This window comes from Heptranchias perlo, chromosome 38 (assembly GCF_035084215.1).
Source record: "Heptranchias perlo isolate sHepPer1 chromosome 38, sHepPer1.hap1, whole genome shotgun sequence".
NCBI classification, from domain to species: domain Eukaryota; kingdom Metazoa; phylum Chordata; class Chondrichthyes; order Hexanchiformes; family Hexanchidae; genus Heptranchias; species Heptranchias perlo.
The window spans coordinates 10,975,909-10,992,178 of record NC_090362.1 but is presented as its reverse complement, the minus strand read 5'-3'; the positions used below and the strand labels follow the sequence as shown (position 1 = coordinate 10,992,178).

At 46.2% G+C, this 16,270-nt stretch overlaps 1 protein-coding gene across 1 annotated transcript; it reads right to left on the bottom strand.

Moving 5' to 3' along the window:
• Window positions 1-1,652: 1,652 nt before the first annotated feature.
• Window positions 1,653-10,015, bottom strand: klf13 (Kruppel like factor 13). The gene is made up of 2 exons (XM_067973428.1): window positions 9,273-10,015; window positions 1,653-4,335 (listed from the first exon to the last, which is right to left on the bottom strand). The coding sequence occupies exons 1-2, from the start codon at window positions 9,697-9,699 to the stop codon at window positions 4,049-4,051; spliced, it is 714 nt and encodes a 237-aa protein (XP_067829529.1). The 5' UTR covers window positions 9,700-10,015; the 3' UTR covers window positions 1,653-4,048.
• Window positions 10,016-16,270: the final 6,255 nt, after the last annotated feature.

Here is a 16,270-nt window from a genome sequence, read left to right as displayed (position 1 = left end):
CTGACATTCACCTGACGAAGGAGGAAGCCTCCGAAAGCTTGTGATTTTCAAATAAAATTGTTGGACTATAACCTGGTGTTGTAAGATTGTTTACATTTGTCAACCCCAGTCCATCACCGGCATCTCCACATCTTCATTGTGTAAAAGGATTGCTCAGCAATTTTGTTTTTCCAAATGATTTGAAAACAAACTACACCATATATTTTCACTTTTTTTCCAAATAAGTTCACAATTAAAGTAAAAACAACAGTTCAAAATAATTTAAGAGACAAAGCCTAGTGGGGAGACAGAGAGAGAGAAATGATGGGTGGCTAATGAACACTTGTGTTATTTATACTTAGAAATGACTAATTGTTTGATTATAGAACATCTATGCTTAAACTGTAATGGTGTTTCATTTATGAAATCGAAGAGCACCCCTCGATCGCTCCTAACCCCCATGACTCTTCCCCCTTCCACAGTGCTGCTAAGTGCCTGGTACATACCTTCAACCTGATACATTATGCTCTGTATCCTGGGCTTTAAAGAACGCAAGAGATAAAATTAAGTAAAGGAACACAATAATGATCAAAGCCATTGATGTACAGTTTTTACGTGGGTTGTGGAAGGACATCACATGCCTGGGTAGAGTCCATGGTACCGTAGATTGGACATTGGCTGTGGAAGAAGGGGTCTTATGGGCTGAGTGGCCATTTCTTGCAAGCTTTAAGTCCTTTTGATTCCAGGATAAGTTGTCAATGTGCGTGGTAGCATGCTCTTGACATTTTAAAAATGTTTTACTCATGTTCTGGGATAAACAAACAAACACATTATACCCTCAGACATCAGTCTCTGAAACATGTGTGGAAGACTAGAAATGTGGAATGAGTTCAGTGATCTATCAGTTTGAGTAGGAGGATGTAGAGATGTTCTCTTAATTCCAGTATCATTCTTGAATTGAAGCAACTGATTGAATCAAGGCTAGAAAAATCAATCTGCAAGATGGAGTTTGTAAGCTGGCAGTGAGTTGTTGAGTGTGAAATTGTTTCAAACCAGAATATATCCTGTTGTTTTCCCATTATCATTTGATGCTGGATTATCAGGAATATAAACACAGTGTGGAAAGTGAACGGTACAGAAAGAGAAGAGGAAATGGGATACTATGGGCACTGACATCTTGTATATCCATGAATTCACCCTGTCCATTTCCTATTTTACAAGATTCTATTTGAAAGATGGCACAACAGTACTCTGTGATGTTCTTTTTGAGTCTTTGTTCCTCTTTCTGCTCTCAGTTCCCTCTCTTTCTCTGACCTGTGTGTCACTTTTGTACTTTTTATCTCTATTTTCATCCTTCCATCTGCTCCTCTGTTGTTATCTCCCTGCCCTGTCTCTCAGCACCACATTTGGCTGAGGAGGCGTGATGGATACTGCATGTTGAATAGCTTTTGGACACACTGGGCTCAGATGAAGAATGGCCACTTGGGTGAGGTACTGGAGGGTGCCTGATGGCTGTGGAACCGATACCCTGGTCAGAGTTGGCACCTTTGGAATATTCCCACATAGTGTTGAGACATCAGAAGCAGTTGGTGCCAAACTGGGCCATTTGATGTTATTTTTCTCACGCAAAGATGTAGTTCTCAATGACAAATAGGTCTGACAGACAAAAACTCTCCTTATTTACAAATTTATTCAAATGAAACCCTCACTAACCATGCATATAATATGTTAAGAAAATGTATTTTTACTCTTGTTAAATTTTGCATAGGACAATAATCACAAAGTGGATCTACTAAGTAAAATTACAAAAAGCGTACAAAGCAGAGCGACAGAGCAGTGGGCACCAGCATCGTGAAGTGCAATTCCCAGCATAGTGATTGGGTCCGTGCGGTGAGTCACTGCACAGTTCTCTGTAGTTGGATATGGTTTATTTAACGAAAATAGAAGTTAATTATTTTCACACCATGTGCGCACGAGGCACTGAGGAGAGGTGAACAGATGGTGATGGTGAATTCAAAGATAAAAGTCAGATTGGAGAGAGAGAATTCATCCAATCCCAGGCTGGAGATCCCCAAAACACACAAATATACAGTACAAGCATCAAAGGATCACATTTGCTAAAATACACAGCTCAGCTCTTTAAAAGTTGGTACAGTCTGTCATTACAACTACCGTTGACTGATACTCTCTTTCGCTTTTATATATTAAACCAGAGAATTCTAACTCTCTTCAGAGATCTGGTGATTGTTCTTTTTGTTTATTTTTCTGGTTGGGGTGGGGGACTTTTTGTCTCAAAGACAAGAGATATTCATAGTGGGAAATTAAACACTTTCTCAATTCAGATATCATCACACACTACCAGGGCAGATATAGTAATTCAAAGCAGAGTAAAGCTCCCTCTACACTGTCCCATCAAACACTCCCAGGGCAGGTACAGCACAGGTTAGATACAGAGTAAAGCTCCCTCTACAATGATCACTATCCTGTGACATAGAAAATACATGGCTACAGGCATTTGGTGAGGACAGGATAGGTTTTGATAATGATGCCCTTCACGGTTGAAGAGTTGCTGATGTTGAGTTCACAAATGAAGAATGGCCACTAGAGTGAGGTATTGGAGGGCTGCCAGTGCCCGTGGGACAAGTACCCCAGCGAGAGTCAGTGCCTTCAGGGGGAGAGGAGAACGCTACCAAAAAAAACAGGTGAATGAACAATTCAGAGAATCCAAAGAAATTTTGATAATTATGCAGACAGAATCTTCAATGCAAACGGGCAGATCTCAGGAAAAAAAAAGTAAATTCTTGTGGTTTAACAAATTAAAAAGTAAATCTTGCATTTACCAGTTTAAAAAAAAATTTAAATGACAAGCCAGTGACAACTTCTATCATTCACACACAATTAATGTTTTACCACTCAACTTAACCTTACTTTTTCCTCTTTTTTTGATAATTATAGGACCAGCCTGTTGCATTTTACAGTTAAATAGAAACCCAAATATAAATAAAGCAAATTACCTCAGTGTATATGTGTGCCCATGTGTTTCAGACACCGTTACTACCGGAGTGTGAGAAAGATACAGGAATAAAGTTATCTGATCTCAGAATAAAGTACCTATTGTGCTACACTGGCCCTATCAACACAACAAACACAGGGGACCGGAGGAGGCAACAGCTTCCATGCAAAGCAGCAAGTACGTACGTAGGTCCACATGGATCCTTTTGGAATGTATATACTTAGATTCACTCCACAAAGCAACCAATAACAGAGTATACAATGTGCTACATCTGACGGCACTATTTTCTAAAATATTTTTAAAACTTTTCAGAATGGCTTCTATGTTTTTGTTAGTTCATAACATTAAATCTCCATGTGTTTGTACAATTTAACTGACTAATTTTGTGGGGGGGTGAGGGGGAGAGGTAGCAGGGAATAATAACATTTACTGGCAGCTTGTAACTTGATAACCCAAGAAGAGGAGAATTATGATCTCTCCTCCTCGTGCATTGGAGTTGCGCTTCATACTGGGGGCGACAGATCACCAGGAGTTTAATGTCTCTGCAATCCCTTTTCTCCACTCAGCCACCAGTAAAACTGGGGCTGCAACTTGGAAGAGTATTTAGGTTAAAACTGCCCATGATGAACACTTCTGCTACAAACATTAAAACTTAAAGAACAGATTCCAGGAGACAAGTCCAGCAACATGCCGCCCCCCCCACCCCCCACAAATCCAATGTGAAAACGATGCAATCAGAGAGTGCAAATATTTAAGGTAAGGCGGTGGTACAGGAGAAACTTGAAATCATCCCTGAGGGAAAAAAACTGAACCAGGTTAAATCTGAGCCACACGTTGCATTCTCTATTGTGCAGTCTTAAAAAAAACATTTTATAGTAACTTGTCCTGAGGTGAATGCGTAGTTGTTTTGTGTTTTTTTAAATCTGTGCCCTTTTTGAAAGACACAGTAGCAGTGACAGTGCCCCTTCGATATCAACCAAGTTCATTTAACCTTTTGTTTTTCACTCACAGCGAAGTCAAGTGAGGCAAAAGTGCAGACATTGGGCACAGGTGGGTTTAGGGTGAGCTGGCAGGACTCAGGGCTGGGCTGGAAGCGTCCGAGCGGCTGTAATCGCTGACCGAGCCGGGCCGCGAGCTGTGTGCTCTCTTCAGCATGCTGGGTTGGAAGTTGGCATGGCGCCGGGCGTGCTTCATCAGGTGGTCGCTGCGCATGAAACGTTTCTCACAGATGGGGCAGCTGAACCGTTTCTCGCCCGTGTGAGTGCGGTAGTGTCGGGCCAGTTCATCGGAGCGGGCGAACTTCTTGTTGCAGTCAGGCCAAGTGCACGCAAAAGGCCTCTCACCTAGAATTTAAATAATCAAATCTAATCATTGGTAAATTAAAGTTAGGGTTTCTCCCTCTTCCCCTGAAAGCATTGATGTCCCCCACGGCCCAAGTGTTGACCCTCACTGGGGTACAGATTCCACAGGTGCCCATCGCTCTCTGGCACCTAACCCAAGCATCCAATTTTCCAGGTATGAACCTGGTCACCGAGTATCGGTGGTCTATTTTACCATTGATCACCTGTCCTAATGTCTCCTTCTTTGGCTCGGTGTGAAATTTTGTCGGATTACACTTCTGCGAAGCGCCTTGGGACATTTTTTCTATGTTAAAGGTACTATATAAATGCAAGTTGTTGTTGTTGATTCTACCCCTCCTGAGCCCAGGACTGCTAAGGCCACTTGTCATCCAGCAAAGTGGTGGAGACTACATCACCAAACTCAGCATGGATGGAACGTGGGACCTCGTGGTCAGTCTGGCTGACCGCACCACATAGTGTACAGAGCCAATGAGCCACCAGGGGAGTCCTCTTTAGCATTGAATTACCAGAATACAGCGACATCAGCCCATCTGATAGCACAGTGGATGCTCAGGATAACCTCGTACACCAGGTGTAGTGATGGAACCAGGTCTGCTTCTGATCGGGTAAATTAGGGGGAAAGTCTGTTTCAATTTTTAAATATTTTTGTGAAATTTTTGCTCATCACAAGGGATGTTGGTGGTGGAGAATGAAACACTTTCCACTTCAGGCAGTAGGTATCTGTATTAAGCACTCCCGATACAGGTACAGCGTGAATTAGATACAGAGTAAAGCTCCCTCTACACTGTCCCATTAAACACTTCCAGGACAAGTACAGCACGGGTTAGATACAGAGCAAAGAATGTTGCAGTGTGGGAGGGATAGGTAAAAATGAAACACTCTGCGGTTCTACCTGCTGGTGTTTCAATGTATATTGCATCACCTTGTTTGTGACATCTCAATGCTCCATGGGCATAGCCAGTCAGACACCTAACATGTGTTGAACTGACTTTGGTGAGTAAGTCACTCCCTGCCCTGCAGGGACAAAGTGCCACTGACACCAAATCCTAATGGCTGCCTCTGACAGCACAAGTCACTCACAGCATTATAGGAGATGCCGTCTCCCCATTCCCCCAAAGTTACTTTGTAACCTGAAAAGATCCAAATAAATACAAAAAAAGTGACTGCACTTCAAAGAACCTCAATGAAAGTAAAGCTTTCTGAATCATGATAAGACACTGTATAAATGCAAGGCCTTTTTAAATGAGGTCCAAACTGGGCCTGATAACATTGATCAGGGTTTTACAGGCATGTTGTGGAATGTCGACTTTTTATCTCTCAAAAAATTGTTCACTTCAGCCAGAGAGCAAGGAGCTAGGGACGAGTTCAGTTCCTCAGTGAGGGACAGGCATCAAAACAATGATGAGTGTCCAATGACAAACAGCAGCCACCTCACATTATGAAAAGCCAGAGATACTTTAGCTGACAGGCAGCATTGGGTTTCATGAGATGCCTGAGTAAAATTCTGTTTGTGCTGCAGGCAGAATGATGGGACAGTAATTCCAGTATTATTCTGACTCTCCTGCTGGCTGTGGTGTTTTTATACATTTTGACTTTTTTCAGGTTTCTTTTTCCCAGGAAGGTGGGGGACTGTGATACAGGATGGGTTTGGATGAAGAAGGCCCTTTAGCCCATTTGATCTCATCCTCCGAGAATACCAACCTCACTCTCATTCCATTTTGGTTGTAATCTCTGCCCCAATTTTTGCTGACACTTGCTGTATTGTTACAGAATATCATCAGCCAGTGGTATCGCCAAGTCTTTTAAAGGGGCAGCATCATCAGGACAAGGTGTCTTACAAATGCCATGGCAAAATGACAGCAGACACAAAGGCCATCTCCAGCTGCCCAGTACGTGAGCACAAAAGCAATTCAATTCACTGTGCCTCAATGAACCAGACAGGTAGGTCACTGATTATTTGACAATTTACTTGTAAAAATAGTGTGAATTGTTAGTCATTGTCTTTTTTATAGGCATGGTTCAACAAATGGAAGAGGAGGGAAAATATTAAAGATGATCAAACTTCACAGAATGCCCCCACCCCTTCTCCTGCTGCTCAGTGTGGTACAAACTGGGAAGGGCCACTAAGTTAGGAGAAGGAAATCAGCTAGGGTTTTTGCTCCTGATCACTGACCCTTACTGTAAAGTGTGTGTGTGGACATCACGGCAAGTGCAGGATCAGGTCTGAGTGATGCCCTGCATGGTCAAATAATCTTTTTTTAAAAAATTCATTCTGGGGATGTGGGCATTTTTTGCCCATCCTTAGTTGCCCTGGATAAGGTGGTGGTGGTGAGCCGCCTTCTTGAATTGCTGCAGTCCGTGTGGTGAAGGTGCTCCCATAGTACTGTTAGTTAGGGAGTTCCAGGATTTTGATCCAGCAACGATGAAGAAATGGCCAATATATGTCCAAGTCGGGTTGGTTTGAGACTTGGAGGTGATAAGAACATAAGAAATAGGAGCAGGAGTAGGCCATACGGCCCCTCGAGCCAGCTCTGCCATTCAATAAGATCATGGCTGATCACCTATCTCAACTCAATTTTCCTGCCCAATCCCCATATCCCTTGATTCCCTTAGTGTCCAAAAATCTATTGATCTCAACCTTGAATATACTTAACGACTGAGCATCCACAGCCCTCTGGGGTAGAGAATTCCAAAGATTCACAACCCTCAGTGACGAAATTTTTCCTCATCTCAGTCCTAAATGGCCAAACCCATATCTTGAGACTATGACCCCTAGTTCTAGACTCTCCAGCCAGGGGAAAACAGCCTCTCAGCATCTACCCTAAGCCCTCTAAGAATTTTATACGTTTCAATGAGATTACCTCTCATTCTTCTATTCTCCAGAGAATATAGGCCTATTCTACTCAATCTCTCCTCATAGGACAATCTGCTCATCCCAGGAATCAGTCTAGTGAACCTTCCCATGCACGTGTTGCCCTTGTCCTTCTAGATGATGCTGGTCGCGGGTTTGGGTGCTCCTATCACAGAAAACTTGGTGAGTTGCTAGTGCATCCTGTAGATAATATACACTGCTGCCACGGTGGGCTGGTGGTGAAGGGAGTGGATGCTTTAGGCGGCAGATGGGCTGCCGATCAAGCGGACTTGCTTTGTTTTGTCTAGACTCGCACAAGGAAAGCTGGAACGAATCAGCACTCAGCGCCTGTGGAACTGTACCGCAGCAAGAGCCTGTGCCTTTAAAAGCAGTGGGGGAGGGGAGGGAGTTAAAACTCCACAAGGTCTGAGAGGTTGTGCACTGCATCAAACCAGGAATTTAAAGCGGAACCATCTTCTTAAAAGGTTTTGCAAACTTTTTACCAGTTTGACAACACTGATACACTTATGTAAACAACCAGCGCAAAATATGTCATCCCAGCACCTGTGTGTGATGTCAAATGATGGCAATTGCTCATTGGTTCACCTCCCTCCTAAACAAGAAAACAGTTTGCCACTTTTTTTCTCATGAAGATGCTGTCCCTTTAAATACACCAGGCAATGAGTCGACTGTGTGCTTGTGTTAATCTATAATTTTATTTTTTTGGTGGTTGTTTTCCTTTGGAGAGAAAAAAAAATCTTCCCTAAAGGATTTAACACTTTCTTGGGAACTAGGCAAGATTGAAGATGTGTTGAGAGCTGTGCTGAGTGCTCTGGTTAACTCACTCCTATACAATTTGTATGTCTTGCTACTTTATCTAAACAGTTAACAACCAAGAGCATTTAACCAGTGCTCCAAAAAAACATTAGTAAAAGGTCAGAGTGTCTGGTGTATCCCCAGTCCACTCCCTGTCTGATTTATAAACTGCTAGACCAGCACATAACTTTTTAAAACATCTCTATTTATTTCTCAAATTTATTTGCTCAATACCAAAGTTTCTTTTTGTGTTTCTTTAAATATATATAGATCAAGTGTTGAGAATATTTGTATTTACTCCAGTAACCATTGGGCCTGCAATTCTTGCGTTAGAGCTCAGAATTCACTGAGAGCTGATAATTTGGGGCTGCCAGCAATCGGGTTATTTAATTAGCAGAGTGAAACCTTAGAACATTTACACCCAACTTTGGAAAAAGTTCAAACTGTTACAGGAACTCACCAGTGCCCCCAGCAGGTGGTGCCAGCAGCTCCAGACCCCGAGAGGACCCTCCTTTCTCGTTCCTTCCGTACATAAACCCAAAAACACTCCCAAACATTTAAAAGCACTAGGGAGGGAGAGGATTAATGGGTGTCTTGCAACAAACGTTTACAGTCGCTCTTCTTTGTACATTTGCCAGAACAGTTTACCAAATACTGAACCGTAATCTTAGATTGTTTAATGTATAAACTGGGCTAGTGATTTATAAATTGAACGACTGAGGATCGATCAGGGCCCCTGTTTTAATGGCTGAATCGAATTCCATTTTTATTACCCGGGATTCCAGGTATTTTACCTGTTTTTTAAAAAAACACATTTTGCAATTCTGTCCCGTTTTTCCGTTAAAATCACAAACCAGAGACCTTGTCGATAATCCGCAGGGGCAGCAATCCCTTGATCCACGCTGGGGGAACCAGCTTATTATTTGGGTGGGATTGGTACCGGCGTTGTGCGAATTCATTCCGCCATCCCGTGTTTTTACAATCGTTCCAACAGGGATGGCGGGGTTTTTGCAAGTATTTTGCGGATCACGGGGGTCATTTTAACCCTAATTGGCTACCCCGCGGGATGGGTGGACTGCTGGTTTGACATCCCGCCCAATATCGCTCTCATTGACATCAGTAGGGAGTAAAACCAGCATTGGACCCGATCCTGGCCAGTTTCCCGACCGATCGGTTGAGTTAAAATTGCTCCCCATAGGCCGTGATTCTGCCGCTAGGTTCATGTTACCTGGGACTGACGGCATTCACTCACCTGTGTGAGTCCGGAGATGAGCCTTCAGATGGGAGGATTTGCCGTAGACTTTCTCACAACCCGGGTAGTGACAGTGATGTTTCCGCCGGTCCTGGGCGCTCCTCCCTTTGCCTCTCCGGCCTCTTTGTCTGGCCGGCTCTCTCGGAGTAGGTGTGGCCGCTTCCCACTCGCACTTGTCGGTCGCAGCGGCCGCCGGCTCCGGGCTGCCGGTATCCCGCCGGGTCCCCGGGAACTCCTGCGGGTCCAGTTCAGCCGAAGGGCTGGGCTGTTTAGGGACCCCGGCCAACACCAACCCGGCGCCGGGGCTTCCTTTGTCCTGATACTCCCCCGATGGAGGAGCTGCTCGACCGGGACTGTGAACCACCGCAGTCCGGGACATGGAGACCAGGCATTCGGCAGCGAAACGATCGAAAGCTGCAGTCGCCATTCCTCATCCGAGAGCAAAATGCAGCAAGCAGGACACAGACACAGCCCCGTCTGCAACGAACCCCTTTGTTAGGTACCGAGTGAACACGCCCAGTCTCCAGGAAATATTGCAATGCTGAAAATAAAAATGTCCGCACAAACCCGGAGTCAGCCTCATCCGATTTAAGATCCTCTTCCCCAGGCCAATTTAGGGGCAAAGTTTTAGATAAAATATCATTTTTTTAAAAAAAACAACAAACTAATCTGCCAGCCTTTGTCTCATTGTAGCAAAAAAAAAATGGATCTGCCTTATTACAGTTTGAGTCTCAGGTTAGGGGCGGGACATGGCCGTCACTCCCAGAGGCTGCCCTTCTATTGGTTCTGTTGCCCTGGAAAGGGGGTTGCATGTCACATAGTGTAGGTGTGGGGCATGTCCCATATTATTAACTACATCACCGTGGGCAGGGCAAGATTAATAACCCTGTCACACGCCAGCTCTCTCATGACAAGATGTTCCCTGTTTTGCAGCAGTTCAAGAAGGCAGCTCACCACCACCTTCTCAAGGGCAATTAGGGATGGGCAATAAATGCCGGTCTTGCCAGCGACGCCCACATCCCATGAACGAATAATAAAAAAAATTCTCACCCACATTACTAGCCTTCAATTTGTTTACCTGCTGTTGTGAGAATACAAGAAGATCAAGAGCGAGGCTTATCCCTTAACCCTGTCCTGACCAGTGAGTTGGTTTGTGACCCAGGACATACATTCTGTATCCCACCATTCTGCCAATACGTAACCTACATTGCAAAGGGTTCAGGTAATTTAACAAAATGTTAAATTATTTCCTGTCAGAGGGACATGGCCATCAGCTCCCCCCCCCCAACCCCCTTCAGAAGTGGAGGTGTGGGTTGTGTGAGAACTGCACTCCAAATCTCTGCCAACATGTCATGTTCGGTCCCAGTTTGGCACTTGGCCACTTGGACATGTGCTTGCTTTTTTCCCAAGCTCAGAGATGCCTCGACTCCAGTAGCATTCGTCAGTCATGGGATGAACAGCAGCAGCCAGAACAAGCTGAGGGTTTGTGTACTGCAGGCTTAACAAGCGAGGATTGTCAGTGGGGACAATGCTGCTGTGTGTATGGGGAGCAGGAGACAAGGGGCTGGGGCTTTACAAATTATTTACTACAATAACATTGCTCATTCTGGTGCCATACACTCGACTCCCCTGTCACAGGTTAGAACCTGTCCACATCCCGATCTGTCCTGTACCCTGAGTCTGGGGAACTTACTCTGTACCTGGCTGTGTGTACCTTTACCTGAGCTGGGAGTACTTGTTTCCTACACAAAAATGTTCCATTTCCTGTCGCTAACCTCCTTTCCCTCAATGAGCACAAAAGCAATAAGAATCTCAGTTTTAGATAAAATGCCAGAATATAAGATATGAATCTTTGGAACCCACAGCCCTGGGGGTGAATCTGTGGAACCAACAGCCCTGGGGGTGAACCTGTAGAATTCACAGCCCTGAGTTCCCAATCTTACTTGTATTTCTCTGTGGTTGGGGGAAAGTGGAGAATACAAGATGGGAGGAACATTGGGATACAGGAACATCATGAGGCTGAATCTCTGCAACTCCTGGTCCCTGTTTCAGAGCAGCACGGGGAGGGCAGAAGTGGATGTGAAGCCACTTGTTCCCTTTACTGCAGTTGGTATGTCGCCCAGGAGCAAAGGGAAAATAAATAACGTCAGGGAGCTGTCGTTACAAATGTAAATAAAGCTCCAGAGAAAATAAGTCTGTTATTGTATGACAGATACTGGCATGTGATACCGAGTTATATTGCTGAGGGCAGGTTGCATAAACTTGGCTTGTATTCCCTTGAGTTTAGAAGTTTGAGGGGTGATCTAATCTAGATGTTTAAAATGATAAAGGGATTTGATGAAGTAGATAGAGAGAAACTAATTCCTCTGATGAGGAATCCAGAACAAGGGGGCATAACCTGAAAATTAGAGCCAGGCCGTTCAAGAGGGTAGTGGAAATCTGGAACACTCTCCCCCAAAAGGCTGTGGATTCTGGGGGTCATTTGGAGATTTCAAGACTGAAATCGATAGATTTTTGTTGGTAAGGGTATCGGGATATGGAGCAACGGTGGGTAAATGAAGTTGAGGTACAGATCAGATCATGATCTTGAATGGTGGAACAGGCTCAAGTGGCTCAACGGCCTACTCCTGTTCCTATGCAGATATTTCACTGCAAGACTGTGGAGCTGAAAATAGGATTAAGGATGAGGAGTGATCTGAGAAGAGAATCGCTAAGGTGGGTGATGCAGTAACAGAAATATTTATCACCAGATGAAATTCAAATCCAATTTCCTTCACCAGTGTTCCATAGAAACTGCCTGAGAATCTGCTGAAAATACAATGTGTGATCGTCACCTCCTCTGCCTGTATTTCACAGACCTTCAATCCTAAAGAAAGTAAGACTTGTAATTATATAGCCCTTTCACGACCTCCCAGGCCATCCCAAAATGCTTTACAGCCAATGAAGTACTTTTGAAGGATAGTCACTGTTGTAATGTAGGAGACGTGGCAGCTGATTTGTGCACAGCAAGAGCTCACAAACATTTATGAAATAATGATCAGATAATTTGTTTTAGTGATAAATATTGGTCAGGACACCGGGGAGAACTTCCTTGCTCTTCGAATAGTTCCATGGAATCTTTTACATCCACCTGAGAGGCCTCAGTTGTTAACATCTTATCCAAAAGATAGTACCTCTGCCAGTGCACTGGAGTATCAGTCTGAATTTTGTGCTCAAGTTTCTGGAGCGGGACTTGAACCTACAATCTTATGATTCAAGAGTGCTACCCACTGAGCCACAGCTGACACCTAATCTTGTAATAGTATTTAAATTACTTTTAAATGGTAGATGAACATGTGATAGGGCAAAGTCATATTGCTATGATATGGGCCTCATGCCTACCTCACTCGACAAACTTGGATTAAACCATCTTTAAAAAATTATTCACCAGAGAATGCACCAAACAGTCCACAAGAAGCCCCAACTTTAGCAGCAGATTGGGCTGGTTACTAGGCTTGTTATTGGACTGGTTACCAGGCTGGTTACTGAGCTCATTACTAGACTGGTTACTGGGCTGGTTACTAGTCCCTAGCCCAATGTTTTCTGTTAGTGTTACCACAGACCAATACTACATAACTTCTTCCCTCTCTCATAAGCAAACGATATTCACCAGTTGGTCAGCGGGCTGTCTGGCCCGGGACAGTCTGATTTCTAAATTTCTAGGTTTCTAACATGCAAACCAGACACCAGATGTCTCTGTATTTAGTATATAACGACGTTAAGGGACTACAATTGTCCCTAGGCCAGGGAGTAGAAAATCAGCTGGATGGCCAGTGTGTGCAGCTCAGGCGAGGATAGGTGGTGTTGCCCCCCATAGTGGAGTAGTCTACACGAAGAATGGATCGTTGGATGAGGCACCTTTCCCCACTCCGTAGAACTGTATCCGGCCATGGGTGATTGCCTTCAGGAGAAGAGGCGGTCCAGTCGGGGCAGCAATGAAGGTTTCAGTGCATGAGTAAAGCAAACCGCAGGTCGTGTGCCAGCCCTGGGGCTACCGTTGAGTTTGAGAGCCTGAGTACAGCTGGCGACCTGCGCTGTGTTTACCTAGAGTTACTTTACCTTCATTGACTGGGAAGGAGCGGCCGGGCTGCGAATAACACACCAGGATTCTCAGTATTTAAATGCCTGTTATTGCAGGGCAGGGACTGGCGAGGACGCGCCCTCGGGCTGTGGTTCTAGACCGTCTCAGGGTTTCTTTTCCTGCTGAGACTGTTTTTCTCCCCGACTGCATTGTATGTACTCGCCCTTTCTGACCCTTTTGCTGATATGAGAACATTTCGTTCTGGGGCTATTTATAGCACTCCTGCGTCATTGAGGCTTTGTGAAAGAGCAGAGACAGGCACGCGATCGGCACCGAGACATCCCAGACACAGACAAAGCAGAGAGCAGCCTGACACAGACACAGACAGAGCAGCCTGACACAGACAGAGCTAGAGAGCAGCCTGTCACAGACACAGACAGAGCCAGAGAGCAGCCTGACACAGACACAGAGAGAGCCAGAGAGCAGCCTGACCCAGACACAGAGAGAGCCAGAGAGCAGCCTGACCCAGACACAGAGAGAGCCAGAGAGCAGCCTGACCCAGAACATAAGCAATAGGAGCAGGAATAGGCCATACGGCCCCTCAGGCCTGCTGGGCCATTCAGTAAGATCATGGCTGATCTTCGACCTCAACTCCACTTTCCCGCCCGATCCCCATATCCCTTTGATTCCTTTAGCATCCAAAAATCTATTGATTTCAGTCTTGAATACACTCAAGAACTGAGCATCCACAGCCCTCTGGGGTAGAGAATACCAAAGATTCACCACCCTCTGAGTGAAGAAATTCCTCCTCATCTCAGTCTTAAATGGCCCACCCCTTATCCTGAGACTATGCCCCCTAGTTCTAGACTCTTCAGCCAGGGGAAACAGCCTCTCAGCATCTTATATGTTTCAATGAGATCACCTCTCATTCTCCTAAATTCCAGAGGGGATAGGCTCATTCTACTCAAGACACAGATAGAGCCAGAGAACAGCCTGACCCAGACACAGAGAGAGCCAGAGAGCAGCCTGACCCAGACACAGAGAGAGCCAGAGAGCAGCCTGACCCAGACACAGAGAGAGCCACAGAGCAGCCTGACCCAGACACAGACAGAGCCAGAGAGCAGCCTGACCCAGACACAGAGAGAGCCACAGAGCAGCCTGACCCAGACACAGATAGAGCCAGAGAGCAGCCTGACCCAGACACAGAGAGAGCCAGAGAGCAGCCTGACCCAGACACAGAGAGAGCCAGAGAGCAGCCTGACCCAGACACAGAGAGAGCCAGAGAGCAGCCTGACCCAGACACAGAGAGAGCCAGAGAGCAGCCTGACCCAGACACAGAGAGAGCCAGAGAGCAGCCTGACCCAGACACAGACAGAGCCAGAGAACAGCCTGACCCAGACACAGAGAGAGCCAGAGAGCAGCCTGACCCAGACACAGAGAGAGCCAGAGAGCAGCCTGACCCAGACACAGAGAGAGCCAGAGAGCAGCCTGACCCAGACACAGAGAGAGCCAGAGAGCAGCCTGACCCAGACACAGACAGAGCCAGAGAGCAGCCTGACCCAGACACAGACAGAGCCAGAGAGCAGCATGACCCAGACACACAGCAGCCTGACCCAGAAACACTGGGTGTAAACTAGAGATGAGAAAAAGTTGCGTCCTCTAACATTGGGAAAGTGTGGGACAAACCCACATTATCTCTTCCTTAAAAAAAGAGCAGGACAAATATCAGGAGAGGAGAAAAGTGAGAAAATTGGGGGCAAATAAAACAAATAGATCCTGTACCATGTCCCGGGGGTACCGTGTGCCAGCGGGTACTGTGACCCGGGGTAGTGTGTCCTGAGGGGTACTGTGCCCCGGGGGTACCTTGACCCGGGGGTACCGTGTGCCAGGGAGTACCGTGTGCCCGGGATACCGTGATCCGGGTGGTACCGTGTGCCGGGAATATAGTGTGCTGAGGGATGCTGTGTCCCGGGGGTAGCGTGTGCTGGGGGATACCGTGTCCCAGGGATACCATGTGCAGGGGGTACCGTGTCCTGGAGGTACATATCCCGGGGGTACCAAGGGCTGGGGGTACCCTGTGCCGGGGTACCATGTCCTGGGGGTACCGTGTGCTGGGGGTACCGTCACCTGGGGGTACCATGTCCTGGGGTACCGTGAACCAGGGGTACCATCACCCGGGGGTACCATGTCCTGGGGATACCGTGTGCCGGGAGTACTGTGTCCCTGGGGAACATGGCTCAGCTGCACATTGCATGATACCACGGAGTGAAGAGATGTCCGTTCAATACCCAATAGAGGTTTGCAATATTATGAAATGTTTTGGGAGGGTAAATAGTGAAAAGTTTGCACTGGTTGGTGAATTGGCAACAAGGAGCCTCAGACTGAGGATTCTCACAAGGAGAACAAAGAGGGTCATTAGACCATGGAATGTTTTACCATGGGTGGATATTGAGATGGAGACTAACATCATTTAAAGGGGAATTGGATAATCATTGGAAAGCAATACATGAGAAAGGCTGGGAAGTGGGATTGGATAACTCCAGCACAGGCTGCTCTCTGTGTCTGGGTCAGGCTGCTCTATGTCTCTGTGTCTGGGTCAGGCTGCTCTATGTCTCTGTGTCTGGGTCAGGCTGCTCTCTGTGTCTGGGTCAGGCTGCTCTCTGTGTCTGGGTCAGGCTGCTCTCTGTCTCTGTGTCTGGGTCAGGCTGCTCTCTGTGTCTGGGTCAGGCTGCTCTCTCTGTGTCTGTGTCAGGCTGCTCTCTGTATCTGGGTCAGGCTGCTCTCTGTGTCTGGGTCAGGCTGCCCTCTGTCTCTGTCTCTGTGTCTGGGTCAGGCTGTTCTCTGTGTCTGGGTCAGGCTGCTCTCTGTGTCTGGGTCAGGCTGCCCTCTGTCTCTGTCTCTGTGTCTGGGTCAGGCTGCTATCTGCCTTATCTGGGTC